Source organism: Passer domesticus, chromosome 12, assembly GCF_036417665.1.
Source record: "Passer domesticus isolate bPasDom1 chromosome 12, bPasDom1.hap1, whole genome shotgun sequence".
Taxonomy (NCBI): domain Eukaryota; kingdom Metazoa; phylum Chordata; class Aves; order Passeriformes; family Passeridae; genus Passer; species Passer domesticus.
This window is the reverse complement of record NC_087485.1, coordinates 941,548-969,070: the sequence shown is the minus strand read 5'-3', so window position 1 is coordinate 969,070 and position 27,523 is coordinate 941,548. Positions and strand designations below refer to the sequence as shown.

Here is a 27,523-nt window from a genome sequence, read left to right as displayed (position 1 = left end):
TGCTCACAGTGTCTAATCCCAGTGTTGGCTTGTGTCTCCTGTGGTCTGTGGGTGCTGCCTGGGGCCAGGCAGGCTCATTCCCTAAGGACGGGGGTCTGGGGGTGTTGCATGGGGCAGGGAAGCTTCATTCCCTTGGATGGAGGGAGAGAGCTCGGGGATCCCCGGAGAACCGGGGAGATTCAAAGCCTAGCTCGTGAAATAAATCGCAGCGCGCCAAATAAATCTCAGCGCCAGACATGGCGAGCGGGGGCGTGGCTCCCTACGCCCCGCCCTCCAGCGCGACCAATCGCAGCGGCGGCGCCTTGGCCGCCACCTCTCTGATTGGTGGCGGCGGAGGCGGGGGCGGGGCGGCCCCACCCCGTCCTCCCGCGCCCCCGAGCCTACCGCGGCGCGCCATGCGGGCGGGGGCGGGGCCGCAAGCCACGCCCTCTGGGGCAGGCCCCGCCCCTTCCCCGGTGACCGGCGGCGGCGGCGGCGGCGGCGGCATGGCCGTGTGGACCCGGGCTTGCAAAACGGGGCTGCTGGAGCTGCTCCTGCGGGAGCGCTGGGTCCGCGTCTCGGCGGAGCTGACCGGGGAGACGCTGAGCTTAACGGCGGAACCGGGAACCGGCGATCCGTCGGTGGTGAACGGCGTGGTGAACGGCAGCGCGGAGGCGGCGGCACCCGGCGGCGTGAGGAGGGTGCGGGTGGTGAAAGCGGAGGCGGGAGGGCTCGGGATCAGCATTAAGGGAGGTCGGGAGAATCGGATGCCGGTGCTGATCTCACGGATCTTCCCGGGACTGGCGGCGGAAAGGAGCGGAGCGCTCCGCTTAGGCGACGCCATCCTCGCTGTTAACGGCGTCGATCTCCGCGATGCCACCCACGATCAAGCTGTGCAGGCGCTGAAGAGAGCCGGGAGGGAGGTCATCCTCGAAGGTAACGCCTCAAGCCCTTCCTCTCGCCCCGGATCCCCGCTGCGGGCCCCTGTGCTGTCCCGTCCCCCGCCCTGGCGCTCCCCCGCCGTTACCGGCTCCCCCCACGCCTCCCTGCCGCTGTCACCGGGCTCCCGGGCCCCCCTTGGGTCCCTTTTCCGGGTGTGGGACGCCACTCCCCCACCCCACTCCTGGCGCGTTTGTGTGTCCCCCCAGTCCCCAAAGCCGGGGGGGCCAGGCACGGGGACAGGGACTGGGGTGTCCCCCGGGTCGGGCTGTTCCCTCTGGGGCGGGCTGGGGACCCCTCCCAGCTGGGGACAAGGACAGGCTCTCCGCTGGCTGTGTTCCTCCAGGATGAACTTGGGGTCCCGGGGACAGACTCGGGGTCCCCCAGGATGGACTTGCTGTCCCCTGGCTGCGGCGTCCCCCTGAGCAGGTTGTCCCCTGTCCTTGGTGACAGTCCCCAGGCTGTCCCCGGGGAGGGCTGGTGCAGGGTCTGCCCGTCCCCGCGGGCTCGGTGTCCCCGCGGCACAGCTGGCCCGGGACTGGCCTGACGGAGCCACCGGCTCCTGCCCGACCTGTTCCCGGCAGCCCGACAAGCTCGGGCAGGACCTGCCCAGCCTGGCAGCACGGGGCTGGTGCCGCGGGCACCGCGAGCCACGAGCCCTGTGCCGCGGGTCAGGGTGGGCTGTGGTGCCACACACACTGTCCTGGCACGTCCGTCTGTCCTGCCCTGCGTGAGGCTGCTCCGTGGGCACGGTGCCCGCTGGGCACAGGGTACAGGATGGTGCTGCTGCTGTGCCACGCGCCCCTGGCATGCTGCAGTGGCATGAGGGGGCACGGCTGGGCTCCCTGGTGAGAGCACAGCTGCTCGAGGTGCTTGGGCACGGCTGGGTGCCGTGGGGGCCGAGGTGGCAGCGGGGTCAGGCTCGGTGCTGGGGCTGCTGTTGGACACAGAGAGAGGCCCTGGGACCCGCGCCCGGCTCAGCGCGTCCTTCCTGCTGCTGCCCGTCTGATCCTGTCCCACAGGAGCTCAGCCCCGTGCTCTGTTTGTCCCTCGCTTCCTCCATGGGCACGGCGGCAGACGCCTTTCCTTTCCTTTCCTTTCCTTTCCTTTCCTTTCCTTTCCTTTCCTTTCCTTTCCTTTCCTTTCCTTTCCTTTCCTTTCCTTTCCTTTCCTTTCCTTTCCTTTCCTTTCCTTTCCTTTCCTTTCCTTTCCTTTCCTTTCCTTTCCTTTCCTTTCCCTTCCCTTCCCTTCCCTTCCCTTCCCTTCCTCTTGCTTCCTTTGTCATTCTTTCCCTTTCCCTCCCTTTCCCTTTTTTATCTTCATTTCCCTTCCTTTCTCTTAGTTTCCCTTCTCTTCATTTCCCTTTCTCTTTCCCTTCCTTTCCCTTCTTTCTCTTCATTTCCCTTTCTCTTCCTTTCTCTTCATTTCCCTTTCTCTTTCCCTTCCTTTCCCCTCCGTTCCCCCTGGCTGTGCTGGCACGGCTGGTCCGGTGGCCGTGGTGGGACCATCCGGTGCTCGGCTGCTACCAGCGGGCCCCGGGGAGGAGCTGGTGGGGGACATTGGCCGTGCCACCCGTGCCATGCAGCCCCGTCCCTCCTCACAGCCCTGGAGCTGTGACCACCCCGGCAGGTGCCAGAGCTTCTCCCGGGCTCTGTGCCAGTGGTGGAGGGGAAACCACCAGCCCTGCACTGGCATCTCGGTGTGGCTGGTCGCCCACCCTGGGGCTGGGTTTGGCCGCAGGGCCCACGCCAAGCGCCTCCCCGGGCACCCACGGGCCCCGGCTGCTGCCCTGGGGGAAGGGAGCCCTTCCGCCCCGCGGGGAGCTGTGGGCGCAGTGCGGCCGCGGGCACTGCTGGGCACTGCCAGGGGAAGCCAGTGGTGCTGCCTGCTGGGTGCAGGGGCTCGGCCCTGGTGTGGACTGGCAGGGCCGTGCAGCAGCCGCCTTCCTGCGGCGGGCAGGCGAGGGGCGCAGCGGCAGCTGGGCTTCCTCTGCGGCGAGCGCGTGGGTGGGGCGGCAGCGCCGTGCCGGGGTGCCGGTGCCTCTGCTGTGTGCTGGCCACCGCCTCGCCAGCAGCAGAAGGGGTGCTTGCAGCTGCCCCCACCCTGTGCTGGCACACGGTGCTCCCTGTCCTGCCTGTGCCGTGGATGCGTCCCGCTGGAAACTGGGAGCCAGTTCTGCTGCCCCCAGCACGGGCAGACACAGTCCTGGGCATCCACCACGGGGCACCCACACTGCTCTGGCACAGCGCCCCGGCTCCAGTGCTGCTGCCTGCCCAGGTGGCCTCTGACCCTCCTGCCTCCATCGGGTCAGTGCCTGCACCGCAGGGTCGCAGCGCTCTGAGCTGCAGCCCCACGTGCTGAGCTCCCTGGCCGTGCTGGAGGCAGCTGCCCACATCTGGCAAACATCTGCCGAGCGGCCCCGCAGCGGGAGCTGCCGGCCGTGCTCTGCCCGCGGCGCTCCCGGCCCGGCCGGCCGCGGGATTAGGGGTGCGGGGACGGCGGTAATCCCGGGATCAGCGCGGCGGCAGCTAATATTAACTCGTGTGCTGCCCACAGCAAGGGCAAGCACCTCGTGGCTCAGCAGAGCCGGTGGGAAGGCGGGGGGCTGGTGTCTGCTGCCCGCTCCCCATCCTCGCTCCCCGTTCCCTCCCGGCAGCCCCGCAGTGAAGGATTGGCAGCGGCACAGCCTGGGCCCCACCACCAGTGTTGCTCCTGCTCCAGAGGGCCTGGCTGTGGCTCCAGGATCCTTTCACCACTGCCTTCCCAGTGCGGTGCAGCCCATTTGCTGTTTAGGCTGGGTTTTCCCTCTCGCTGCCCCATCTGTGTCCCCAGCGCGTCCCTCCCTTGGCCGTGGCTGAGAGCCGTGTCCGGGCGGGGGTCCAGGGCTGCTGTCAGCGGGGCGGTGCTGGGGTGGGACAGTCCGGGGGGAGTAGGAGCTGGAGCTGGTGCCTCCTTCCTTCCTTCCCGGCCTGGAGAGGCGCGTGGAGCCGGCATGTCTTGGCTGCACACCCTCCTCCTCCTCCTCCTCGCCCTGCTGCCGTCGGGGCGTGAGCGGCAGTGCTGGAAACTTGGCGGGCACAGTCCTGGCTGCTCCGAGAGCGGCAGGCAGGATGGGACCAGGATGGGCTGCAGCCTGACCTCCCGCCCAGCACCATTGTCCTGTGGCGCCTTCCCTTTCCTACACCCGCGCCGGCAGCGGGATGAGCTGCCAGCCCCGTCCTTCACTCGGGACATCCCTGACCCGGGCAGGGTGGGACCCCCCAGGACCCTCCGAGCCTTGGTGTGTGAGGTCACGTCGCCCTAGCAGATAAACCCTGGGGCCCAGGGCTGTGGTGGGGGGTGCAGGACCCTCCCCAGCCCTGACTGTCCCCACTCCCCACAGTGAAGTTCATGCGGGAGGTGACCCCCTACATCAAGAAGCCGTCGCTGGTGTCAGACCTGCCGTGGGAGGGGGCGGCCCCGCAGTCCCCCAGCCTGAGCGGCAGCGAGGACTCGGGGTCCCCCCAGCACCAGGGCCCCCGTGACCGCAAGGTGATCCCCCTCAAGATGTGCTTCGCCGCCCGGAACCTCAGCATGCCCGACCTGGAGAACAGGTGGGTGCCAGTGGGGAGATCCTGCTCCCCAAGAACCCCAGGACAGGACTGGGTCTGCCCAGTGTGAGGGACCCTGCACCCCGTGGACACGCTGGGGGCCATGACCCCCTGCTTTGCCCATGGAGCTGTGGAAGGACACTGCAGAGGGTTTGGCCGGGGCCAGGGCTGTGCCATGTTCCCTCCCAGACCCCTGGCAGCCTCTCTGCCTTAGAACGAGGGCTGAAAGCCCTGGTGGGTGGAAATGCATAGCAGAAGCCCCTGACCAGTGCAGCCAGTTTGCTGTGCTGGTCCCGGCAGGGGCTGACTCAGCGCTGCTGTCCCCCCGGGCCGTGTCCCCGTCTGTCCCCCGCAGGCTGATCGAGCTGCACTCGCCGGACAGCCGGAACACGCTGGTGCTGCGGTGCCGGGACACGGCCACGGCCCACGCCTGGTTCAGCGCCCTGCACGCCAACATCACCGCGCTGCTGCCGCAGGTCCTGGCCGAGCTCAATGCCACGCTGGGCTCGGGCAGCCCCGCGGCCGGCGGCCGGGAGGTGAAGCACATCGCCTGGCTGGCCGAGCAGGTACGCACTGGTGGGGTGTGCCGGGGCGCTCCCAGGGACAGCAGTGCCAAGGGAGTGTGCCAGGGATGCCACCAGGATGCAGCCAGAGAGCCCAGCTTGGGCTCTGGCTCTGCTGCTCTGCCATCCAGCTGTGCCCCAGTGATAGCAGCATTTCCCATGCCCTCTGTCCCTTCTCCCACTGGGGTTTTCCATATGGAACTCTTCATCACACCCTCCCTATTCCATGAATTCCCTGTCTGAGAGCTGCAGCCAGCCCTGGCAGTGTGGTGGGCAGGACCCCTGGGGCCTGCTCCCAGCTTGGTTCCCCAGGATGGCAGTGCTGTGGATGCTGCCTGGCAGTGAGGAGCCACTGGCTTGGGGTCCGTGTGGCCGTGGGCTCAGGGGTTGGGTGCCCGGGCTGTGCCCTCACGGTGCCCTGGTGCCCTGCAGGCACGCCTGGACGGCGGGCGGCAGCAGTGGCGGCCGGTGCTGATGGCAGTGACAGAGAAGGACCTGCTGCTGTACGACGGGATGCCCTGGACCCGGGACGCCTGGGCCTCGCCCTGCCACAGCTACCCGCTGGTGGCCACCAGGTGAGCCGGGGCTGGGCCCCCTCGGGTGACAGCTGTCCCTCAGAGCAGGGATGAAGCACCAGGACGCCGATGGGGTGACGTGGTGGCACTGCCATCGCACGCTGACCCCGCCATCCGCTCCCCTCCAGGCTGGTGCACTCGGGCTCGGGGCGCCGCTCGCCCGCGCTGGGCTCGGAGCTGACGTTCGCCACGCGCACGGGCTCTCGCCAGGGCGTGGAGATGCACGTGTTCCGCGTGGAGACCCACCGCGACCTGTCGGCGTGGACGCGCGTCCTGGTGCAGGGCTGCCACGCCGCCGCCGAGCTGCTCCAGGAGGTGACCGTGGGTGAGTGCCGCGGGGCCGGGCTGCCGTGCCCCGCCGGGGCCGCGGGCTGACGCCGCTGTGCCCGCAGGCTGCACGCTGGCCGGGCAGGAGGTGCAGCTCTCCATCCACTACGAGGGCGGCTTCACCATCTCGCGGGACGAGCCGGGCTCCAGCGTGCTCTTCCGCTACCCCTACGAGCGGCTGAAGATGTCCGCGGACGACGGCATCAGGACCCTCTACCTGGATTTCGGGGGCCCCGAGGGGGAGCTGGTGAGGAGGGGCCAGCCGGGCTCACCCCCTGCTTCCTCCTGCTTTGCCCCGTCCCTGCAGCTGCCCGGGCTCGCTGGGTTTGGCCGGTCGGAGCCCCCAGCCCGCCATGCCCAGCGGGATGTGGCTGACCGCGCTCTCGTCTCCCCCCAGGCGCTGGACCTGCACTCCTGCCCCAAGCCCATCGTCTTCGTGCTGCACACCTTCCTCTCGGCCAAAGTCACCCGCATGGGGCTGCTGGCATAGGTGCCCCAGCCCCCCCGCCCTGTCACCAGCCAGCCGGGGGTCACAGCGGGCCCCCCGACCTCTCCTGCCCCGTCGGTGCCTTGCTGGGCCGGGCTCGCCGCCCTGATCCCGCCGGGAACGCGGCAGGGCGGCTGCGGGGGGAGCCCCCGTGCCCCACAGCAGCGCTGCCAGCCCCCGTGCCCGGGGTCGGGGCGCACACACCAGCTGTGACCCCCGGGGCTGAAGCCATCGCTGATCTCACCGCCTGTGCCTTGGGGCCAGCTCGGCCCCCCCGCCCGGGGGACCCCCGGTGCCCCCAGCCCACCTCCAGGGGAACCGGTGTCCCCCTGCCTGGGGGCTCCCCCCAGAGAGGTCACACTGTCCCCACACGGGACAGGGCTGCGGGACCCCCCTGTGCTGCATGACAGGGTCTCCACGCCCTGCTCAGGGTGGGGGGACACATCTGTCTTAGCGGGGGCACCCAGGGGTGCAGAGGGGGTGCTCTGGCCCAGGGTCCTGCTCCTGGGGCTCGGCCTCCCCCCCTGCCCCCGGCAGTGCCCCCAGCTCTCCCAAAGGCTGAACCAACGCCGTGTCCCTGCCCTGGCCTGGGGCTGTCCCTCCCCAGCCGCAGCCCCCTGCCCCTCCCGGGGGTCCCGGGGCAGGACACGTAGATTGATGCACTTTTCGCTTTTTGTACTTTTCCCTCCCCTTGGGGCAGCTCCACACCCGGGGACTAGGGGGCCACAGTGGGGTGGGCCTCCAGGGCTCCCCGTCCTGCCAGGACCCCAGACCCCCCAGCCAGACCCTGCACGGCTCTCTGCTCCTGGGGGGCTCTGGGGTCCTGTGGGTGCTGGCTCGGGGTGCTGCCCCCCCTCCTTCTATTTTTGTATTCTTTGTAAATCGCTATTTATATCAGATTGCCTTTTCCAGGGGCTCCGGGTCTCATTTTGAGTCAGGTGAGAGGATGGGGGGTGGAATGGGGGTCCCAGGAAGGGGTGGGGGGATCCCTGGGGGGCTGGGGCGGGGTCTCTGGGGGTGATGGAGGGGATGGGGGTCCTGGAAGGGGTGGGGGGATCCCTGGGGAGCTGGGGTGGGTCTCTGTGGGCATTCCTGGGGGGGCTGGGGCAGCTTTTCCAGCAGGGCAGCGGGGCCAGCGCAGCTGTGGGCAGGTGGGTGCAGCAGCGGGCACACGTGTTTGGGGGCGTGTGTGCACGGGGAAATACCGAACACGTGTGTGCAAACACCGGGCACACGGGGTGTGCACCTGGGCACGCACACACAGACACACGTGGACATGTAAATACACACACAGGCACACGTGAACATGTAAATACAGAGACACAAACACATGGGCAAACGCACACACAGACACACGTGAACATATAAATACACACACAGACACACGTGAACAGGCACAAACACACAGACAACACGTGAACAGGCACAAACAGACACACAAATACACTCACAGACACACGTGAACATGTAAACACACACAGACACAAAAACACATGGAGAAGTGCACACACAGGCACATGTGAAGACTCATGACCATGAGTCATGAACAAGACTCATGAACACGTGAACATGTAAGTACTCAGACACACACTGTACACACAAACACACGTGAAGACTCACGAACACAAACCCACACAAACACTCAAGAACACACACAGTCACATATAAAGACATGTAAACATATGCAAACACACACACACATTTCTGTTCACGTGTTTTTGGGGAATTCGCGCGCACTCCGCTCCCCGGGGGCGGAGCTATGCAAAACCACGCCCACAGAAATTATACAGTCTCGTTGTGGGCGTGCCCACGAGAGGCCACGCCCTCACGCACGCATAAATAGAAGCGGGCGGAGCTTTAATAAGCCACGCCTATCGATGGGCGGGGCTCGCCGCGCTCCTCGGCGCAGCCGGCAGGGGGCGCGGGGCCGCGCGCAGGCGCAGTCGCTGCCGCCGCCGCCGCCGTCCCGGGGCCGCCGGAGCGGCCGCACCGGGCGATGCGATGACAACGTCCACCCTGCAGGTACCGACCGCGGGCACCGGCACGGGGCCGGGGCTCCGGCCGCGCCGGCACCGCGCCGCCTTCCCGCGGGGCTCCGCTCGGCGCAGCGGACAGGCCTCAGCGGGCCCGGCGCCGTGCCGGCCGGGGAGAGGCCTCACCCGGCCCCGGTGCAGGGCCGCGCCGAGGTGGGCCGGCCCTGCCGCGCCCCGGTGCTGGTGGGAGCGGGGTGGGCGCGGCGGAAGGGCCGCGGTGCGGGCCGGCCCCCGGCGGCGGGGAGGCGCTCCGGCGGGCCCGGTGCTGACGGCGCTGCCCCCGCAGAAAGCCATCGACCTGGTCACCAAAGCCACCGAGGAGGACAGGGCCAAGAACTACGAGGAGGCGCTGCGGCTGTACCAGCACGCCGTGGAGTACTTCCTGCACGCCATCAAATGTGAGGGCGGCCGCGGGGCGCGGGGGGCCGGCTTGCGGGGCTGCGGGTGACGCTGCGCTCCCTGCAGATGAGGCTCACAGCGACAAGGCCAAGGAGAGCATCCGAGCCAAGTGCGTGCAGTACCTGGACCGTGCCGAGAAGCTGAAGGAGTACCTGCGGGGCAAGGACAGGCACGGCAAGAGGCCCGTCAGGGAGGCACAGAATGACAACAAGGGGTGCGTGGGGCACGGGGGGCGAGGCGTGCCCTGTCTGGCTGCGGAGCTGGCGGCACCCCCTTGCCACAGCAGTGCCAGCCCCGCTCCTGAACCCTGTCCCTGTCCCCAGGAGTGACAGTGACAGCGAGGGAGAGAACCCTGAGAAGAAGAAGTTGCAGGAGCAGCTGATGGGTGAGAGAGGCTGTGATGGACCCTCTGGGGTTAGGAGGGATTCACTGACAGCCCTGTCGAGGGGGACGGGCTGTGGGGTGGGGCCCCTGGGTGCATTCCTGTGGACTGCTCACCCCAAACAGCTGCTGCGCTCAGGGGAAGCAGGACTGGGGCTGGCTCTCTCTGCTCTCTGTGCCCATCTCTGTGGGGCCATGTCAGCAGTCACACCCTCACAGGTGCCATCATGATGGAGAAGCCCAATGTGCGGTGGAGCGACGTGGCCGGGCTGGAGGGAGCCAAGGAGGCCCTGAAGGAGGCCGTGATCCTGCCCATCAAGTTCCCACACCTGTTCACAGGTGAGGCCGTGGTGGTGGGAAGGGGCTGTGCAGGAGGTGAGCCCTCTGTGGGTGATCCCAGCAGGGTCATGGGTGCAGGGATGGGCAGGCCTGACGCGGTCTCTGCCGCAGGGAAGCGCACGCCCTGGCGCGGGATCCTGCTCTTTGGCCCGCCTGGCACTGGCAAGTCCTACCTGGCCAAGGCCGTGGCCACCGAGGCCAACAACTCCACCTTCTTCTCCGTGTCGTCCTCTGACCTGACGTCGAAGTGGCTGGGGGAGAGTGAGAAGTAAGTTGGCAGTGGGGACATGGGCACAGCCTGGCTCCTGGTGCTCCGGCCAGCCAGGCTGGGGCAGGGGCCACCAGCACCAGGAACCCCAATAATGGGGCTGTTAAAGAATTGGGAGCTGGTGCCTTCAGAGAGGGAGTCTGAGCAAAGCAGTCCCTGAGCCTTTTCCCACACAGCCTGTGCCCCCTCATCTTTTCAGACCTCTCAGTGAACAGTCCAACAGTGACTTTAAGCTGGGGTCTTGTAACACTTAACTGGATCCTGACTCCTTGTCTTAATTAACTGCTCTTATGCTTCATCTTGGGGCAGCTTTGGGGCCCTCCAGAGTTGCAGCTCTTACCTGAAAGTTTCCCATCTGTCCATGCTCAGAATTAATTTACAGCTCACTTACAGCGAGCTTTGAGGAAAGCCCACCCCTGCCAAGCTGTGAGCAAGTCATAATTAAAATTAACTCTACATTATTAATTTGTGATATTCTGTAATTAGACTTTCATTTCCAGCAGGGTCCCAGGGGAGCACAGCCCCTTGAAGGGCTGCACAGCCCCTGGTGTGGCACTGGTGTGGCACTGGTGTGGCACTTCCCTTGGTGCCAGTGTGGGATTCTCGGAATGGGAGGAACGTGGGGCTGCTGTGGTGCTGCTGAGGAGGGTCTCTGAGTGGGGACCCCTTCCCCTGCTTTGTTCCCAGGCTGGTGAAGAACCTGTTTGAGCTGGCGAGGCAGCACAAGCCCTCCATCATCTTCATCGATGAGGTGGACTCGCTGTGCGGCTCCCGCAACGAGAACGAGAGCGAGGCGGCCCGGCGCATCAAGACCGAGTTCCTGGTGCAGATGCAGGGTGGGTGGGGGCCCGTGCCAGGGACGGGAGGCAGGCAGAACCTGGGCATTCACAGAACCCCTGGAGATTGTTCTGAGCCATCTGCCTGCAGGTGTGGGAAACAGCAGCGACGGGATCCTGGTGCTGGGTGCCACCAACATCCCCTGGGTGCTGGACTCGGCCATCAGGAGAAGGTGAGCCCCACACGCAGCCCCCGTGGCAGCCCCAGCAGGGCTGGAACTGGGGCTCACCCCTCATCCCCAGGTTCGAGAAGAGGATCTACATCCCCTTGCCCGAGGAGGCGGCGCGGGCGCAGATGTTCCGGCTGCACCTGGGGAACACCCCGCACTCCCTGACGGACGCCAACATCCAGGAGCTGGCGCGCAAGACCGACGGCTACTCGGGGGCCGACATCAGCATCATCGTGCGGGACGCCCTGATGCAGCCCGTGCGCAAGGTGCAGTCCGCCACGCACTTCAAGAGGGTGAGTGGGGGCTGCCACGGCCCGGGGTGCTCCTGGGGAGGGGAGGGCACTGTGGCTGCTGTCCCCCCAGCCCGAGCTCCGTGCCACACGCCACCGGCTCTGCGCAGGTCCGCGGCCCCTCCCGCACCACCCCCGGTGCTATCGTGGATGATCTCCTGACGCCGTGCTCGCCCGGTGACCCTGGGGCCAACGAGATGACCTGGATGGAGGTGCCCAGTGACAAGCTGATGGAGCCCGTTGTCTGCATGGTAAGTGTCCCCTCTGTGCCTTTGGCCTGGCCACTTCCCCGTTGGTTCTCCAGGCCGAGGGCCAGGCAGGGCTGTGGCTCCTGGGGGTGGACACTAACCCCCAGTCGATCCCCCTGCAGTCCTGAGCCCCCCCTCAGAGGGGTGACAGGAAAGGGCTGTGGCTCTGCCAGGCAGCTCCCACCCGTGGTCAGTGCTGCTGCCACGGGGGTGCCCATCCCGTGCCCTGGTCTGAGCCGCGTGCCCACCCATGTTGCAGTCAGACATGCTGCGCTCGCTGGCCACCACCCGCCCCACCGTCAATGCCGAGGATCTCCTCAAGGTGAAGAAGTTCACGGAGGACTTTGGACAGGAAGGTTGAGGGGGGCGTGGGGGCTGTGGGGCTGGGGCAGCTGCAGGCCCTGCTGTGCCCCCCTCCCCGGCCGTGCCAAACCGACTCTGTTCGCTCCCTCCTGCCCCACTGCACCGCGGGGACACGGCCCGGGGGGGTCACACTACGGGGGGTGGATCTGAGCATGGCCTGGGCGGCCGGGTCTCTCCCTGGCTGCACTCCACTCTTCTTCCTGCTCTTTTTTTATTTTTTAACTTAATGCTGCTTTGGGTTCTGTCTTGTTTATATGAAAATAAAAACAATCTGAGTGCTTCAGCTGGTGCCCAGCCACTCCCCAAGGCTCTGCCCGCACCAGGGGGCTCAGCCCAGCCCCACCTCCTGTCCCCCAAAATGCAATGACCCAGAGCCAAGGCCTCTGCCTGTCCAAGGGGGTGGGGGTTCCTCACACTCCAGCCATCCCGGACAGGGATTTGTGCCTGCAGAGGGCTGCTTGGCTGGAGCAGCCACCAGCTGGTGGCACCCACCTCCCCACCCCCCATGCCCCCCCTGTGCAGTCCCTGGGTTCCCCTCAGCCTCGCTGCCCCCCACCCCATCTGTGCCCCCTGTGCTGTGCCCACGAGCCCCAAACAAGCCCCAGAGGGAAGGATCCCCCCTTTGCCCCTCCCCTGCACAGCAGGTTGTTCCTAGACCCACAAGGAATTCCCAGTGCCCAGGGCAGGAGCCCGCTGCCTCCCTGTGCACAGCCGTGGGCAGGAAGGGCCGGAGCCAGGCTGAGGCCACAGGTCTGTATTGCTGCAGTAAAGCTGAGGGGAAGCCCCAAAGAAAGAACGCTGGTTCCTTCCCCGGGCTCAGTCCAGCAGCTCCATCCAGCCCACGTTGGTGAAGGTGCGGGGGTCCATGCGGTCGATGTAGAGGATCCCATCCAGGTGGTCCATCTCGTGCTGGATGATGCGGGCGGCCCAGCCCGACGCCTCCCAGCTCACCGGCACCCCCAGCTCGTCCACACCTGCGCCCGCGACAGTGGTGGGTTGGGATTAGGGAAAAAAGGGGAACCCGAATGAGAGTGGGAGGAGCTGTGAGAGAATAGGGTGACTGTGAGATTGGGGGACCTGCGTGCGGTGAGATCTGTGAGTGGTGGGATCCGTGAGAGAACAGGGAAGCCATCAGAGAATTAGGAGAGTGGGGGAACCGGGAGAGAGTGCGGAACCCGTGTAAGAGAAGGGGCCCGTGTGAGGGAGGGGCGGGTGCGGGGTCCCACCCGGTCCGTACCGGAGACATGGACGGCCCAGTGCCGCGGGACGTAGGCGGAGAAGCCGTGGATGCTGGCGCAGCCCTCGGGGCCGGTGACGAGGCGGGTGTCGAGGACGCGGAGGGCGGGGTTGACGAGGACGCGGAGCGGGAAGGGCTCGATGCGGTGCGCCTGGCGCAGCGCCGCCGGGTACCGGGCGCAGCGGGCGGGCGGCAGCTCGGCGGCGAACACCCTCAGCGGCACGCCGAGCTGCGGAGCGCTCAGCCCCAGGCACGGCCGCTCCCGCAGCCCGGCCGCCAGCGCCGCCGCCAGCCGCCGCAGCTCGGGGCCGCCCAGCTGCTCGGGGGACACGGCGGCGGCGGCGCCGCGCAGCACCGGGGCCCCCACCTGCACCGGGGCGGCGAACGGCGGCACGGGCGGGCCGAGCACGCGGCGCCGCAGCGCCCGCCAGTAGGAGCGCTCGCGGCGGTCCCAGCCCGCCGCGTGTCCGCAGGCGCGGGCCGGGAGCAGCGCGGGCCCCGGCCGGGCCCGGCCCGCCGCCCGCGCCGCCGCCGCCGCCGCCGCCATGGCGCACCGGGTGCGCGCGCACCCGCGCCGCCGCCGCCGCGCCCCCTGGCGGCCCCGGGCCGGCCGCTCCCGCCGGTGCCCGCCTAGCCCCTGGCCACCGGGGCTCCCGGCAGCGCGGCCTCCCCGCAGGGGCTCTCCGGGGGCTCGGTGGGCACGGCCGCGTCTTCCCCGTCCGGGTCCGGGGCGGTCTCCGGGGACGGCTGCTCCTCGCCCGGTGCCGGCGGGAGGAGGAAAGCCAGCGGCTCCCTGAGAGCGGCCACGTCGATGCGGCCCAGGCGGCCGAAACGCTGCAGCTGCGTGGGGGGCACACCTTGGGGATGGGGAGAGAGGGGTCAGGGCAACGAGACCCCACGGAGGGGCAAGAGCAGGACAGGGCCCACTCAGTGCCACCCACGGGTGGGTGTCCCCTCCCTGCAACGACAACCAACGCCTGAGCTCTCACCCAGTGCCTGGGCAATCTGTGCTGGAGGGAACAGCACCTGAAGGCAGCGGTTCAGGTAGGGCAGCAGGTCCTCCAGGAAGGCTGTGCAAAACTGGGTGAAGAGCTCCTGCTCCCGCCCGCTGAACGCCGCCTCCTCAGCACGGTGGAAGGCCAGGATGGTTTTGGTCACCTGGGGAGAGAGAGGCAGAGAGGTCACCTGATGACAGCCACATGCCAGGGGGGTAAGGAGGCACTTGGCTTGTACCAGCAGCAGTGTGGCCACAGGCCCAGGGCAGCGCCCATCTTCCTGTGCTGGGCATTGGTGATGCCACACCTGGAATCACTTCTGGACACTCCCAGATACACACTGTGGGGCTGGAGTGTGTCCAGGGAAGGGAATGGAGCTGGAGAAGGAGCCGAAGCACAAGGAGCAGCTGGGGGGGCTTACCATGGAGAAAAGGAGGTTTGACAGGGACCTTCTCACCCTCCACTGCTCCCTGACAGGAGGGGCAGCCGGGGTGGGGCTGGGATCTGCTCCCAAAGAACAAGGGACAGGACAAGAAAAATAGCCTCAAGTTGTGCCACGGGAAGTTAAAGTTGGATATCAGGAAAATTTCTTCAGGGAAAGAGCTGTCCAGCCTGGCAGTGGTGGAGTCCCCATCCCTGGGGAGATTTACCAGCTGTGTGGATGTGGCACTTGAGGACACGGGTTAGGGGGGACTTTGGCAGTGCAGGGAGAGTGGTTGGACTGGATGATCTCAGGGGCTTTCCCAACCCACTCAAAACAAACCCAGCTCGTGCTCTCCCAGGACAAGAGCCAGCTCCATGCCCTGGACTCACCTCACCAAGGGCCCTGTCCAGGCAGGTGGTGACGTCCTGTGCCAGGGCGATGGGGCAGCAGAGCCGCAGGTCATTGAAGGCAACGAGCAGCCCGTTGAGGAAGCAGGCGAGGGGTGGGAAGTCCAGCAGCACCATGGGGGGCTGCAGCGTGCCAGGCTGGGCCGTGGGCACCGGCACCCCTGCGCCGCCCCCCAGCACGGCCGGAGCCGAGATCAGCGTGTAGCAATTCATCTCCTCCCGGAACTTCTCCACCGCCTCCTCCACCGCCTTCCCGAAGGCGTCGGCAGCCACGCGCTGGAAGAGGGGGGCCAGCTGCCCGCGGAAATCCACGCCCACCCTGCTGAAGGACAGCCCGAAGTACATGCACTGCCCCAGCAGCGAGTCCAGCCGGCCGCCCACGCCGCGCTCCAGGTCGCGCCGCAGCGTCCGCAGGAACTCGGAGACCTTCTGCAGCAACCAGCTGTGGAAGATGGCCCCCTCGCCCGGCGCCTCGCCCGGCGCCAGCGGCTCCTCGTCGGAGAAGATGGCGCGGTACTGCGTGACGACGTCGAAGAGGTGCACGCGGCAGGCCTCGACGGTCTTGGTGAGGTGCACGTAGGGGTCGTGGTCGGGGATGGAGGCCAGCGTGGCGCGCAGCCAGGCGTCCCGCGCCTGCAGGAACTTGACGCGCAGCTCGGCCTCGGTGAGCACGTCCATGCGGCGCAGGAAGCCGATGACGCGCAGGCAGGCGGGCAGCGGGATGTTGGTGCGCAGCTGCTGGATCAGCTGGTTCAGCATCAGCTGCGCCGACTGCCGCACCTCCTCCACGATGCCCTGGGGAGCAGGGGGCCCTCAGCCAGCTGCACGGGGCAGGGGCAGCTGGAGCTGGGGGGGTCTGCTGGAGCACAGGGGGGACAGCACGGGGCTCACTCGGTCACGGGGCTCACCTGGATGACGGGGATGCTGCTGTGCTTCCTCTCCAGCCGGCGCACGTAGGCCGTGAGCTCCAGCGCCTCCTCGTAGTAGCCGTTCCGGACGCAGGTGTCCATGAGCTGCGGGATCTCCAGGATCTCCAGGATCTCCGTGTGCCGGTTCAGGGTCAGGCTGTTCATGCGCCGGCTGCAGGCGATGGCCTCGGCATCGCGCATGAAGGTGCTGCGGGCCGGCACGGCATCAGCGGAGCGCTCCCTCCCACCCACCGGCCGCTCCCAGCGCTGCCTCCCGCCCAGGCCCAGCCGGCCCGACCCGCAGCGGGCTCCGCACCCCTCGTTCCCCATCCCCGGCCCTTCCTGCCCCGTTTCCACCCGCGCCTCGCCCGCTGCCCGTCCCGCACCGGCAGGCGTCCTGCAGCGCGGGCAGCCGCTCCAGCAGGCTGCCCAGGCGGCTCTCGATGCCGCCGAAGCCGCGGCCGGCGCGGCCGGTGCACTCGGCGGAGCGGATGAAGGCTCGGTAGTGCTCGAAGGCCAGGCGGCGCGTCTCGGCGCCGACCCGCGCCCGCTCCGCCGCCAGCCGCGCCGGCTCCCGGCCCAGCTCCGCCAGCCCCAGCGCCGCCAGCTCCGACACGTAAGCGGCGAGCTCGGGGCCGCCGGGCGCCGCCGGGCCGCGCAGCCAGGCCAGCAGCCGCGCCTCCTCCGCCGCCGCCGCCATCGCCGCGGCCGCCGCGTCACCTCCGGGCCCGCCGGTTCCGGGTCCGGGACTTCCGCTACCGCCGGTTCCGGTCCGCTCACTTCCGGCCCGGCGGCCCGCGTGCGCGGCGCGGGAGATGCGGCCGCTCACGGAGGCGGAGACGCGGGCGGTGTTCGAGAAGCTCGGGAAATAGTAAGGGACCGGCACCGGGCGGAGCGGGCACGGGGACAGGACGGGGACCGGCAGGGCTGGGCACCGGGAATCGGGCGGGACCGGGCACGGCGGCAGGAGGGGCGGGCCGCGCTCACGGCGGTGTCCCTGCAGCATCGGGGAGAACATCCAGCTGCTGGTGGACCGGCCCGATGGCACCTACTGCTTCCGGCTGCACCGGGACCGCGTGTACTACCTGAGGTGAGCGCCGCGCGGGCGGGGCCGGGCGGGCCTGGCGCGCCCGGCCGTGCCCAGCACTGCCCTGCTCCCGCAGCGAGAACCTGCTGAAGCTGGCGGCCAGCGTGCCCCGCGACAGCCTGGTGGCCCCGGGCACCTGCTTCGGCAAGTTCACCAAGTCCCAGAAGTTCCGGCTCAGCGTCACGGCCCTGGATTTCCTGGCGCCCTACGCCAAGGTGGGTGACGGCCCCGAGCGGCCCCTCAGAGCCCCGCGGCCCCTCACAGCCCTGAGCGTCCCCTCACACACCCACAGCCCTGAGCAGCCCCTCAGATCCCGGCCCCTCACAGCCCCCTCAGAGCCCCGCTGCCCCTCACACACCCACAGCCCTGAGCAGCGCCTCAGAGCCCTGAGCAGCCCCTGGCCCCTCACAGCTCCCCTGCCCCTCACAGCCCCCCTGCCCCTCACAGCCCCCCAGCCCTTCACAGCCCCGAGCATCCCCTCACACACCCACAGCCTTGAGCAGCCCCTCAGAGCCCCACCATTCCTCACAGACCCCTGGCCCCTCACAGCCCCTCACAGGCCCCCAGCCCCTCACACACCCACAGCCCTGAGCAGCCCCTCACAGCCCCACTGCTCCTCACAGCCCTGTGGCCCCTCAGAGCCCCACTGTTCCTCACAGCCCCCTGGCCCCTCACAGCCCTGTGGTCCCTCAGAGCCCCCCAGCCCCTCACAGCCCGGCCCTTGATAGTCCTGCCCCTCAGAGCGCCTCACAGCCCCCTGGCCCCTCACAGCCCCCTGGCCCCTCACAGCCCCGCTCCTCTCCCGCAGTACAAGGTGTGGGTGAAGCCGGGCTCGGAGCAGTCCTTCCTCTACGGGAACCACGTGCTGAAGTCGGGGCTGGGCCGCATCACGGAGAACACGGCGCAGTACCAGGGTGTGGTGGTGTACTCCATGGCCGACGTCCCGCTGGTGAGCGCCTGGCCCCCGCCAGCCCCACGGTGGGGGGATAGGGGCTGGGCGACCCTCCCTCACCTCCCCTTCGCCCCCAGGGCTTCGGGGTGGCTGCCAAGTCCACGCAGGAGTGCCGGAAGGTCGACCCCTTGGCCATCGTGGTGTTCCACCAGGCTGATGTCGGGGAGTACGTGCGGAACGAGGACACGCTGACATAAGGGAGCCTCGGGCGCCCCGGGGACCCCCTGCTCTGTGAGTGTTCCGGGCTGGAATGGACTTGGTCCTGCACTGGGGGGCAGGAAGCCCACCCAGAGTGGGAGGGAAATGTGGGGAGCTGCCAGCACAGAGCCCCCAAAGCCCTCAGGGGGCTGCTGCCAGCGCGGGAGGAGGGGCCCTGGCCCCAGCCCTGTCACATAAAGCCTGATCCTTTTTTTAGTGCCTGTTGTCTGGTGTGGGGGTCTGGGGGAATCAATCCTTGCTGTTCCTGTGGGGAATGTGACACACTGGGGTGTGTCTGGGGGCACTGATGAGGTTGGGGGGAGCCTCAGAGTATGAGGATGAGCTTCAGGGGAGGGAGTGCCCAGCAGCTTTTAGTCTCACAGAGGCAGGATGGCTTTAGCAGGCACCAGTCGCTCCCCAGACTCTGCTGGGGGCTTCTTTATTGGGAGTCTGGTAGAAAAGGCCCATTAAGACACTAACAGTGGGCAGGGATGTGACAAACCCACACAGCACACAGGTGACAGTGTGGCCTCTGGCTTTTCCTGGGGTGATGCCAGGGCTAAAGCTGAGGCAGGAGCAGGGAGAACTCTCCAACCTCCTCCTGGAGGCAGAATCCAGCCTTTGCTCTGACTCTGTGGTGAGACAGAGTGGCAGCCACGTGAGCTGGCTCTGCAGGGGGGTCCCTGCCCTGCTCTAGCACTTCTGGCTGCCCGAGGTTTGTGTGTGGAAGAGGCGCTTGAGGAAGCAGAGCTGCAGCACCCCGGAGAGGACAATGACACAGCTCTGGGCCATGGACCACCAGTTGATGTAGTTGTAGTTGGACTCCAGGAGGAAGAAATCAGCCCCTTTCCTCATCCGGGCAAAGTTGTAGAAGCGCCACATGTGGAAGGTGTGGATCTGCAGCCTCTGGATGCTCACCTGCAGGAGAGGCAGAGCCGTGCTCAGAGCTGCACTCAGCTGCAGCTCAGCCCTGTTCAGTGTCTTGGGCAGGACGTGCCCATCCCTGCTCTCCTATGGCCCCCCTGACCCTCACCCCAATTGCATCCAGGGTGTCGTTCAGCTCCTTCCTCTCTGCTGGCTGCTTGTGCTCCATGCTGAAGTCATCGTAGTACACACCAAAGTTGAGATACACCTGCATTAAGCCAAAGTGGTTTTGCTGGTTGTCCAGGCAGAGCTGGTAGAAACCTGCAGAGGGAAGGGGTTGTTGGTTCCTGGTGGAAAGGCCCCAGGCAGGCACGTCCCGAGTGCCCTCATCCTGCCCCTGCAGGAGCAATCAGAGCTCTGGGAAGCCCTGGCTGGGCAGGCTCAGCTGCGGCAGGGGCTGGGGCTCACCTGTGTCCTTGGTGGGGAAGTTGATCTGTCCCCGCACGTCCTGGGACACTCCAAGCTGGAAGCCATTGGGGTCTCTCGCTGTGACCAGGATGTTCCTGTTGTTGCCAATCCCCGTGGCCCGCTGGACCTGGAGGCAGGGAACACCCCAGGGGAATCTGGGTCACTGATGTGTGAATTTGTGGGTCACTGTCGTGCTGGGGATGGAGCTGTGCCAAGCCCTGAGGACGTGTTCCTTGGGGCTGCTGTGCCAAGCACAGAGCCGGGGGAAAGCTGCCACTGCCAGGCACAGCTCTGCCCTGGCTCTCCTTGAGGCAGCCCAGTGTAAACAGGAGATGAAAGGGCTGGAGTTTCTCTGTGGGAAGGGGACAGCTCAGGGACACGCTGTGCCAGGGCCTTTGGCCGTGCCACAGCCTCTGGCCAGGCAGTGAAGGGCAGAGCTCCCAGCACCCCTTCATGGGCTTAAACCAGGTAGTTTAAAAAACACATGGGATTGATGACAGATAGGGATTAGATTGGTTAGTTTAGGAAGGTATTCTTCCCTGTGGGAGTGGGGAAGAATATCCCAGTGGAGAACTGGGCACAGGGTGCCCAGAGCAGCTGTGACTGCCCCATCCCTGCAATTGTCAACCCTCAGGCTGGGCAGGGCTTGGAGCAGTCTAGGAGAGTGGAAGGTGTCCCTGCCCAGGGCAGGGGATAGAAGGAAATGAGCTTTCAGATCCCTCCAACCCAAAGAATTCCATGATATACCTTAAGAAAGGCACAGTCCCCGAGATGCCGTGTGCCACAGGACCAGCACGGGGGGGGTCCAGCCCAGCCTTTCCCTGGCTGTGTCAGCGACGTCCCAGGACACATCCCCAGCACTCACCTCGTAGCTGAAGAAGAAGTTGCCTCCCTGGTGTGAGAACTGCCAGAAGCACTCCACGCTGCCCGCGGGGATGACGATGGCGAAGTCGTAGCGGTCGGCGCCGCGGAACAGCGGCTCCTGGCTGGAGCCGCTCAGGGGCTCTGTCCTGGGGCAGCCAGCGGGGCCCAGCAGAGCCAGGAGCAGCAGCAGCAGCATCCTCCTGCTCGCCGGGGCTGCAGCCCTCGCTCCCCACGCCGGGCAGGGCACAGGTGATCAATCATTAACCGCTGCGGGGCTGTGCCCGCGGCTCAAGGTGATCTGAGCAGAGCTGCAGCTCGGACACCTGCGCTGCCAGGGCAAGAGCCTGCCTGGAGAAGGCAGGAGCAGCTCCTGCCAGCCTGGCACCACCAACGGGCATTGCCTCCCGCTGGCCAGCAGTGGCCCTCATCTCTGACCTGGTGCTCCTGCTGCCCAGGGCTCTCCAGGGAAGGGATTTCCAGGAGGGGAGGGAAGTGCATGGCCACAGCCAGGGGCAAGGGACACGCAGTGCAGCACCTGCAGCTGAAGGACAGAGCGGGAAGCAGCTGTTCCTAGACAAGACTTCTCCCAGCCCTGGCTTGCTGGACAGCAGCCAAGAGAAACTTGGAAACTAAATTTAAATGTATCACCCCTGACCTAATCCAGAACCTCCTGTTTCCCGTGTCACAGCTCCAGGGCAGTGCTGCTCCCGACCCAGCACGCCCCGAGGGGAAGGGAAAGCCCCACATTCCTGGGCCAATCCATGCCCCTCTGCTGCATTTCCACCCACCAGGCAGAAATTCACACTTGCACAACTCTTGCTATTAAACAGGAAAGGAGCTTTATTTTACAAATGACTGTTCCAGCTTTGGCACTTGGAAGGCAGGAACATGTGGCACCCTTGGAGCTCACACACAGCAAGGATACTACCAGGAAAAGTCCAAAGAAAACATGACCAAAATCAGATAGAACTAAAAATTTTAGCATAGAAACAACCAACAGTTCCAAGTACTGAAACACAAAGTAATTTTAGCTTTTTAAAGCCTCAGAGCTGGAAGGGAGGAATTTCTCCTCACGCATTTTTCCCCCATTAATGAATAGGAGAAAAAGAAAAAAAAAGACCCCAAGTAGATCCTCTTGCCTGGATCTCTTCCCCACAGAAGTGCTGGGACTCAGTGGTGCCTGTTTCACAAGGGAGTGATGGCAAACAGATGAAACAAGTGATTCACTGAACAGACAGCAAACACAAAAAAATAATCACCTATGAGATCATCCTCTGCTCACCCCTGAGCACAGCAAACAGCTGGGATTCATTCCAGAGGCTGCAGTGGTCAGGTGGACAAGGAAGTCTCAGTCTAAATTCATGCTGAGAAGCTGCACAGCCACTGCCACATGCAGCACTCTGATCTCAGCAGATACAGCTGGAGCACACGGCTCCTGGGTTCCTTTCAGTCATGGTTCTGGTGTCAGAGGGCCTTGCCACACTGGCACAGACTGCACTCCTGTCCAGCTTCCAAAAACCAAACCAAGGTCCAAAAACCAAAAAGAAGGTCCCGTGGCTCCCAGCTTCAGAGCATTCCCAGTTTCTTCATGGTCCGCCAGCGATCCTTGATCATCACCGAGGTGCGGTTCCTGAAGGGGAACTTCAGGCAGATGGTTTTCCACCTCCCTTCTCCGTACTTCTTCACCCCCTCCTTGATCCACTCGCTCTCCTCCATGGTCCATTTCTGCAAAGAGCAAGGAAGCAGCTGCATGGCACAGAGCCTGCTGCCTGTTCCTTCCCTCACCACCCGTGCCAGGAACGGCAGGGCAGCAGGCAGGTCCTGGCAGCTGCACACAGCACTGCAGCACTGCAGATGTGCTGCAGCAGCTGCCTCCCTACGGGCCAGGAGAGCTCCTGTGGCACCAGCGTGGGACCTGTTCCTGGGTAACAGCTGCCAGGTGTGTGTCCCTCACCTGAACAACACCCTCTCCAGCACGAGGGGAATTTGGCAAACCTTGCTTTAAGCCATCAAAGGGACCTGAGGCACATCCCCAGTGCGCTGCAGGCAGGACAGGCACAGCTCCAGCCTCTTTTGTCATGGAGGCTGTAGGGACACAGCCCCACTGCAGGGCCTGCTGGAAGCACCTAATACTCCACATACCTGTTTCTTGGAGCTGGAGATGTTGGAGGCTTTGCTTTTCTCAAGTAATGCTGGAAAACAAGGTAGAGAGTTACATTTCCCATAATTTGGGAGGTACAGACCTCCCTGCCTTGGGCTTAACTGCTGAGCTGTGCAGCCAGAGCACCCTGTGACAGGAAATACACCCCAATTCCTTTATCCCAGCCTTTCCACTGGATTTCTGGTTTCAAAATTCAGTCACCCAGGCAGCAGCAAGGCCCCTGTGAGTGACCCCCATGCCAGGACTGGCACAGGTAATCCCTGCCAGGGGATTCTCATACTTGCATTTGCGAAGAGCTCATCCTCATCACTCCAACTGTCCTTCTCCTCCGTGCCACAGGAGCTGTTCCACCTCCCTTGGAAAGACCTGAAATTAGGTGAGAGTCACTTACTTTGGCTACTGGCTCAGGAGAAGGAGTTCTGGGGAGCAGGTGCAGGGCCACCCAGCAAGCAGAGCCAGCCTCTGGACACTGTATTTCTTAAGAGGTGGGAAGCAAGAGAAGGATGCTCCTACAGACGGGCCAGTGATGCTGAAGCTGGGAGAATTCTGGAAAAACACGTGTTCCCTGTACTGGAATCACCTGCCAGGACCAGCTGCAGCACCTCACTAGCAGCAGGACCTGATCATTTTCTCCTCTTCATTAACCCCTAATTAATTTTAAAGCCACAAGGAGAGGGTTTGCTGTGCCCAGTTCCACACGGGCTGGCAGGCAAGGTCAACACTCATCCTGAGACACAGGGCAGGGGATTGGTGCTCAGGCTACCAACATCAGCAGGACAAGTCTGGGGACAGAGCAGACAATACCACACGAGAGGGGCTCCATACTTCTCACTCTGGGCAGACATGGGCTCATCAGGCTGCTTTGGAGCAGGTTTGGAAGCAGAAGAGACCACGTGCTCCTGGGAAGAGTCGGGGCACTCGCTCGACTTGCTGGACGAGCCATCCAACTCCACGATCAGATTGCTTATGCTGAACAAGTTTTTGATCTTATGGGGCATTTCAGTAGGCTCTGAGGTCTCAGAAGCTTGATTCTCCACTTCTCTGCATCTCTTGGTTCTGTGGGATACAGAAGGAGACAGTTGCTTGGGGGAAGGCAAGTCTGTTTGGTCCAGTTTGCTGAAAAGGGCGTCCGGGTCCCCGGAGTCCGACAGGATCTTGAAAGCTTCTCTCAGAACAGAAATCCCACACGAGGTTACAGCTCCAGGGGGCTGCCTATAAAATAAACACAACCAGGAGGGTTGTAGGGAAACCACCAAGGGAGCTCTGCTGCCCCAAAATGCAGCCTCGCCCTCCACTGGCATCCCCAGCTCCTGGCCCTGCAGTGTAAATCCACGGAAGGGGGCATTCCCAGCCCTGCAGCACTCCCTCCCACATGGCACAGTGCCCCAGGCAGCAGGGCTGGGGAACACACGTTCCTGCTCCACTGCCTGTGCCATTCCCAGCACCGCCCCCTCCCTGGTCACTGCAGCACCAAACCCTCAGCACCCTTCCCAGGCTCCACCTTTGGGCTGGCCTGGGCAGGCATTTGGGGAATTAGGAGCTGCCTGGACACAGGGGATTACCCCTTGGCAGAGAACTTGAGGCCAACTGCATCCACAACCTAGAGCCAGACTCCTCTGCCCACCTTTGTGGTTCCCTGGTGGACACCCTGGGCAGTTCTGGGGCTGCTGCTGCTGCTGGTTCTTTAGCCACTTCCATGGGCTCTGGAGTTCCCTTTGGGATATCATAGGCTGCTGTTAAATGTTCAGGCGTTGCTGCTGGGTCACTGACTGCTTCCATAGGTTCCACAGCTGCTGCAGGGCCACTGGCTTCTTCCATCATCTCTGGAGCTGCTGTGGGACCAGCTGCCCTTTTTGCAGGGCTGGCAGCTCCCTCCAGGTCGTCTGCTGCTCCTGCAGGCTCTGGGGCTCTGGCTGGGCTCTCTGCCCTTCCCGAGGCCTCGGGAGGTGCTGCCTGGTCGTCCAGCCCATCTGCAAACCCCGACGTCCCCAGCGAGGGTTTGCCTTTGTGCTCCGAGTCCAAAGTCTTCTTCAGCAGCTTGAAGACAGAAAAAGCACAGCACCGTTAAGAGGTGATTCCTCACGCTCCCATTCCATTCCACCCCCTCCCAAAGGCGTTCCAGGGACGGAAGCACCTGTGTGCCCCTCTGCACCCTGAGGGCTCAGTCCTGGCAGCGGGGGGGGCACGCACCCTCAGCAGCGCCGGCTCCGAGTCGTCCACGAAGCCCTGCAGGAACTCGAAGATGCTCTGCTGGAAGTCCTCGTAGGAGAAGTTTTTGACCTTTGGGTGAGAGGGGTTCTTCTCCCGGATGACAGCCAGCCACTCATTCCTCCTCTTCTGGAGAGGAGATTGACAGGGTCAGCTAAGAACAGTGGGCAGGGACAGGGGAGCCACAGCAAGGACGGGACAAGGACTGGGCCCGTCCTGCTTGGCATTCTCCAGCACAACAATTAACCCCTGGTGAGCCTGGGAAGAGGCCAGAGGAACAGCAGAGCAGCCAAGCAGCAGCACAACCGCCTCAGTTCAGGAATGCTCCTTGCTGCAGTGCCCAGGCTCCCTGCAGCAGCAGGAATGGGAGCTCCTGCTGCTCCCAGAACCTGCTGGGAGGTGAGCTGGAGGCTCACCAGGGGTAAGTGGTGATGCCTGTGTGAGGGGAGGTGTGTGAGGAAAGCTGAGGGACAGAGGGGCTCCGAGGCGACGATGCAGACATGCAGCACTCGGGCACCAGCACTCCAGAGGGATTGTTTCCATTTTGGCCTCCACCCCAAACCCCCCAGGACACATCAGACCCCTCTGGGCACACCACTTCGTTCCAGCATGGACTCACTTGGTTTCTGGGCTCCTTCCCCATGTGCTTCTTGACAATATCAGAGGCCTTTTCAAACTCCTTGTTCCTGATGCAAACAACAACAGCCTGCAGAGGAGAGCACAGACTGAAGCAGGGCACAGGGAGCAGCTTCCCCTCAGAACTCCCCCAGCACTGCAGGTAGGAGCTTGCCAAGAGGGAACCCCACACGCCAGGCAGCTCCCAGCATCACCCACACGAGACAAAAGCTGCACCACGCATTCACCGAGACAGAACAAGATCTTACAGCCTCCTTCACCATCTTCTGCACGGCCTCCATGGTCCTGTCAGCCACGGAGAACTCCTCACGGATGAAGTCCAGCACGAGCATGGCCGACTCCAGGGGGGTCAGCTCTGACTCCTTGTCGAAGGTGCAGTCTGCAAGAATTGCATCCGTGCACTTGGGGGTCCCAGCCCTTGCCTGCAGAGCTGGGCACCCACCTGCACGGGTGCCAGCCACCACCCCACGGGGCTGGGCCTGCCCCTGACAGCCTCGGGACACCCTGAGGCCGTGCCAGGTGCCCAGCCCGGAGCCAGGGCAGCGTTCTGGCAGCCCTGAGGAGCCAGGAGTCACCAGGCTTTGCCAGCCCCGGCACTGCTGCTCTGGGCCACGCAGCCAGGAACAGCCCCGGGCCCTGCTCTGTGCGGGGACACCCAGCACGGGGCAGAGCAGCGGCTGCAGCGGCCCCGGGCCCCGCCGCGCACCTACCGAGGTTCTCGCCCTCCTCGACCCGCGACAGCAGCTGCATTATGCGGAGCATCTGCGCCATGTCCGGCTCCCTGTCCAGCGGCCGCACGAGCAGCGCTGTGGGACAAACGGCGGGTCAGGGGGCGCGGCCCGGCCCGGCCCGGGCCCCCCGGCCCCGCCGCTCCCCGCCCGGCCCCCGCACCCTGCATGATGTCGCGGAACTGGCGGAAATCACGGTTGCGCCCGGAGCGGTACGCCTCTATGGCCCGGTGGAAGTAGAACTGCAGGACCCAGCCGTTCACGGTCTTCTCGGGGAGCGCCGCCATCCCGGCCCGCTCGGGCTCGGAGTCCCGGTCCCGGTCCCGCCGCGCCGGCCGCCGCGCCGCCATCGCGCCAGGCCGCAGCGCGCCGGAAGTGACGACGCCAACGCGACACCGCCGGACTCTCTGCGCGCGGCTTTATCCAGCGGGCGCCTCGCCTACAGCTCCCGGCGTGCACCGCGCAAACTCCGCCGCGCCTACAGCTCCCGGCGTGCACCGCGCAAACTCCGCCGCGCCTACAGCTCCCGGCGTGCACCGCGCCAATCCCGCCGGTAAGCGCTGTTCGCCCTCTGGCGGCCGGGAGTGGAATGGCGGGACCCGGCGGGAACCGGCGCGGGCGGGGCACGGCCGGTCCCGGTCCTGGGGGCACGGCCGGTCCCGGGGGGCACAGCCGGTCCCGGTCCTGGGGCACGGCCGGTCCCGGTCCTGGGGCACAGCCGGTCCCGGGGAGTGCAGCCGGTCCCGGTCCTGGGGCACAGCCGGTCCCGGGGGGCACTGCCGGTCCCGGTCCTGGGGGCTCGGGTCGGCCCGCTGCCCGTCGGACGGGACCCACAGCAGCGAAGCGCCCACCTGCGAGCGCTGCGGCCCTGAGCGGGTGTGTCACCTGGGCAGGCCTAGGCGGGTTAAAGTGGTGTCACCCGGCCCTGGCAGTGCCACCCCGGCAGTGCCACCCCGGCAGTGCCAGCCCGGCAGTGCCAGCCCGGGTTTGCCTTTTCCGTGGTGCTCCGAACACGCCCCGCTCTCCGGTGCCCTGTGCTGCAGCGCCTGCCGATGCCCCTGGCCCGGAACAGCCACCCGGGGCCCCGGGCAGCGTTTCGGGGCATGGGTTGTCCCGCAGGCACTCGGACCTGGGTAATGAATTCTAAGTTTTTTCCCTGGGATCTCGCTGACTCCCAAGCACAGCTGGTGCCTGGAGGCGAGGGCCCTGCCGAGCTGATCCCGGGATCCTGGGCTGGTGCTCTGCCGCTCTGGGGTGTCCTGCTTGGACACCAGGGGACATTCCTAACGCTGTCCTGGACGCTCTCTCACCTGAGATGGAAAAGCACGTGGAAATTCCTCTGGCGTGAGGTGATCCGGGATCCTCCCTTCCCTCTGCCCCTGGCCAGGAGAGGAGGAAACGCACATGGGAAAAATCCGTGTGTCAGATGGAAAACAGAAAAACTGGGAGGGATTTTTATTGGCAAACAAAGGAAGATAGAAATAATCTGTGTGAGGCAGAAGGGTCACCCGGGCGGGGGCACTGCCTGGGGAGCAGGCTGGGAGCAGGACACGGCCTGGAGGATACCCACAGCTGCCTCCTGGGCTGAGGGGACGGACC

The 27,523-nt window shown here is 65.4% G+C and overlaps 6 protein-coding genes across 9 annotated transcripts; 3 read left to right on the top strand and 3 right to left on the bottom strand.

Moving 5' to 3' along the window:
• The first annotated feature begins 24 nt into the window (after window positions 1–24).
• On the top strand, window positions 25–7,367 carry SNTB2 (syntrophin beta 2). The gene is made up of 7 exons (XM_064386610.1): window positions 25–915; window positions 4,301–4,511; window positions 4,864–5,074; window positions 5,504–5,646; window positions 5,775–5,971; window positions 6,039–6,220; window positions 6,371–7,367. Exons 1-7 carry the CDS (start codon window positions 237–239, stop codon window positions 6,461–6,463), a joined length of 1,716 nt encoding a protein of 571 aa, XP_064242680.1. The 5' UTR covers window positions 25–236; the 3' UTR covers window positions 6,464–7,367.
• Window positions 7,368–8,327: 960 nt separating this feature from the next.
• Window positions 8,328–12,070, top strand: VPS4A (vacuolar protein sorting 4 homolog A). Its single transcript, XM_064386362.1, has 11 exons — window positions 8,328–8,482; window positions 8,780–8,891; window positions 8,959–9,106; window positions 9,216–9,277; window positions 9,493–9,612; window positions 9,724–9,880; window positions 10,568–10,716; window positions 10,808–10,889; window positions 10,960–11,179; window positions 11,287–11,427; window positions 11,684–12,070. The coding sequence occupies exons 1-11, from the start codon at window positions 8,462–8,464 to the stop codon at window positions 11,783–11,785; spliced, it is 1,314 nt and encodes a 437-aa protein (XP_064242432.1). The 5' UTR covers window positions 8,328–8,461; the 3' UTR covers window positions 11,786–12,070.
• Window positions 12,071–12,526: 456 nt separating this feature from the next.
• COG8 (component of oligomeric golgi complex 8) lies at window positions 12,527–16,490 on the bottom strand. 2 transcript variants are annotated; one of them, XM_064386361.1, is made up of 5 exons: window positions 16,145–16,490; window positions 15,759–15,966; window positions 14,833–15,645; window positions 14,014–14,182; window positions 12,527–12,761 (listed from the first exon to the last, which is right to left on the bottom strand). In XM_064386361.1, the coding sequence occupies exons 1-5, from the start codon at window positions 16,456–16,458 to the stop codon at window positions 12,604–12,606; spliced, it is 1,662 nt and encodes a 553-aa protein (XP_064242431.1). In that variant the 5' UTR covers window positions 16,459–16,490; the 3' UTR covers window positions 12,527–12,603. The 2 variants fall into 2 exon arrangements, with proteins under 2 accessions (XP_064242431.1, XP_064242429.1); XM_064386359.1 differs by lacking the exon at window positions 12,527–12,761 and adding an exon at window positions 13,555–13,881.
• On the top strand, window positions 16,472–18,207 carry NIP7 (nucleolar pre-rRNA processing protein NIP7). Its single transcript, XM_064386363.1, has 5 exons — window positions 16,472–16,629; window positions 16,762–16,848; window positions 16,922–17,060; window positions 17,654–17,794; window positions 17,875–18,207. The coding sequence occupies exons 1-5, from the start codon at window positions 16,574–16,576 to the stop codon at window positions 17,992–17,994; spliced, it is 543 nt and encodes a 180-aa protein (XP_064242433.1). The 5' UTR covers window positions 16,472–16,573; the 3' UTR covers window positions 17,995–18,207.
• Window positions 18,208–18,688: 481 nt separating this feature from the next.
• Window positions 18,689–20,387, bottom strand: TMED6 (transmembrane p24 trafficking protein 6). Its single transcript, XM_064386364.1, has 4 exons — window positions 20,193–20,387; window positions 19,328–19,454; window positions 19,029–19,180; window positions 18,689–18,913 (listed from the first exon to the last, which is right to left on the bottom strand). The coding sequence occupies exons 1-4, from the start codon at window positions 20,385–20,387 to the stop codon at window positions 18,689–18,691; spliced, it is 699 nt and encodes a 232-aa protein (XP_064242434.1).
• Window positions 20,388–21,007: 620 nt separating this feature from the next.
• TERF2 (telomeric repeat binding factor 2) lies at window positions 21,008–26,305 on the bottom strand. Of its 3 annotated transcripts, none has more exons than XM_064386356.1 (10): window positions 26,088–26,305; window positions 25,907–26,002; window positions 25,445–25,575; window positions 25,180–25,266; window positions 24,543–24,689; window positions 23,977–24,389; window positions 23,178–23,564; window positions 22,633–22,718; window positions 22,334–22,383; window positions 21,008–21,916 (listed from the first exon to the last, which is right to left on the bottom strand). In XM_064386356.1, the coding sequence occupies exons 1-10, from the start codon at window positions 26,272–26,274 to the stop codon at window positions 21,758–21,760; spliced, it is 1,743 nt and encodes a 580-aa protein (XP_064242426.1). In that variant the 5' UTR covers window positions 26,275–26,305; the 3' UTR covers window positions 21,008–21,757. The 3 variants fall into 3 exon arrangements, with proteins under 3 accessions (XP_064242426.1, XP_064242428.1, XP_064242427.1); XM_064386358.1 differs by having other exon boundaries at window positions 23,178–23,408; XM_064386357.1 differs by having other exon boundaries at window positions 24,543–24,686.
• Between the last annotated feature and the right edge of the window lie 1,218 nt (window positions 26,306–27,523).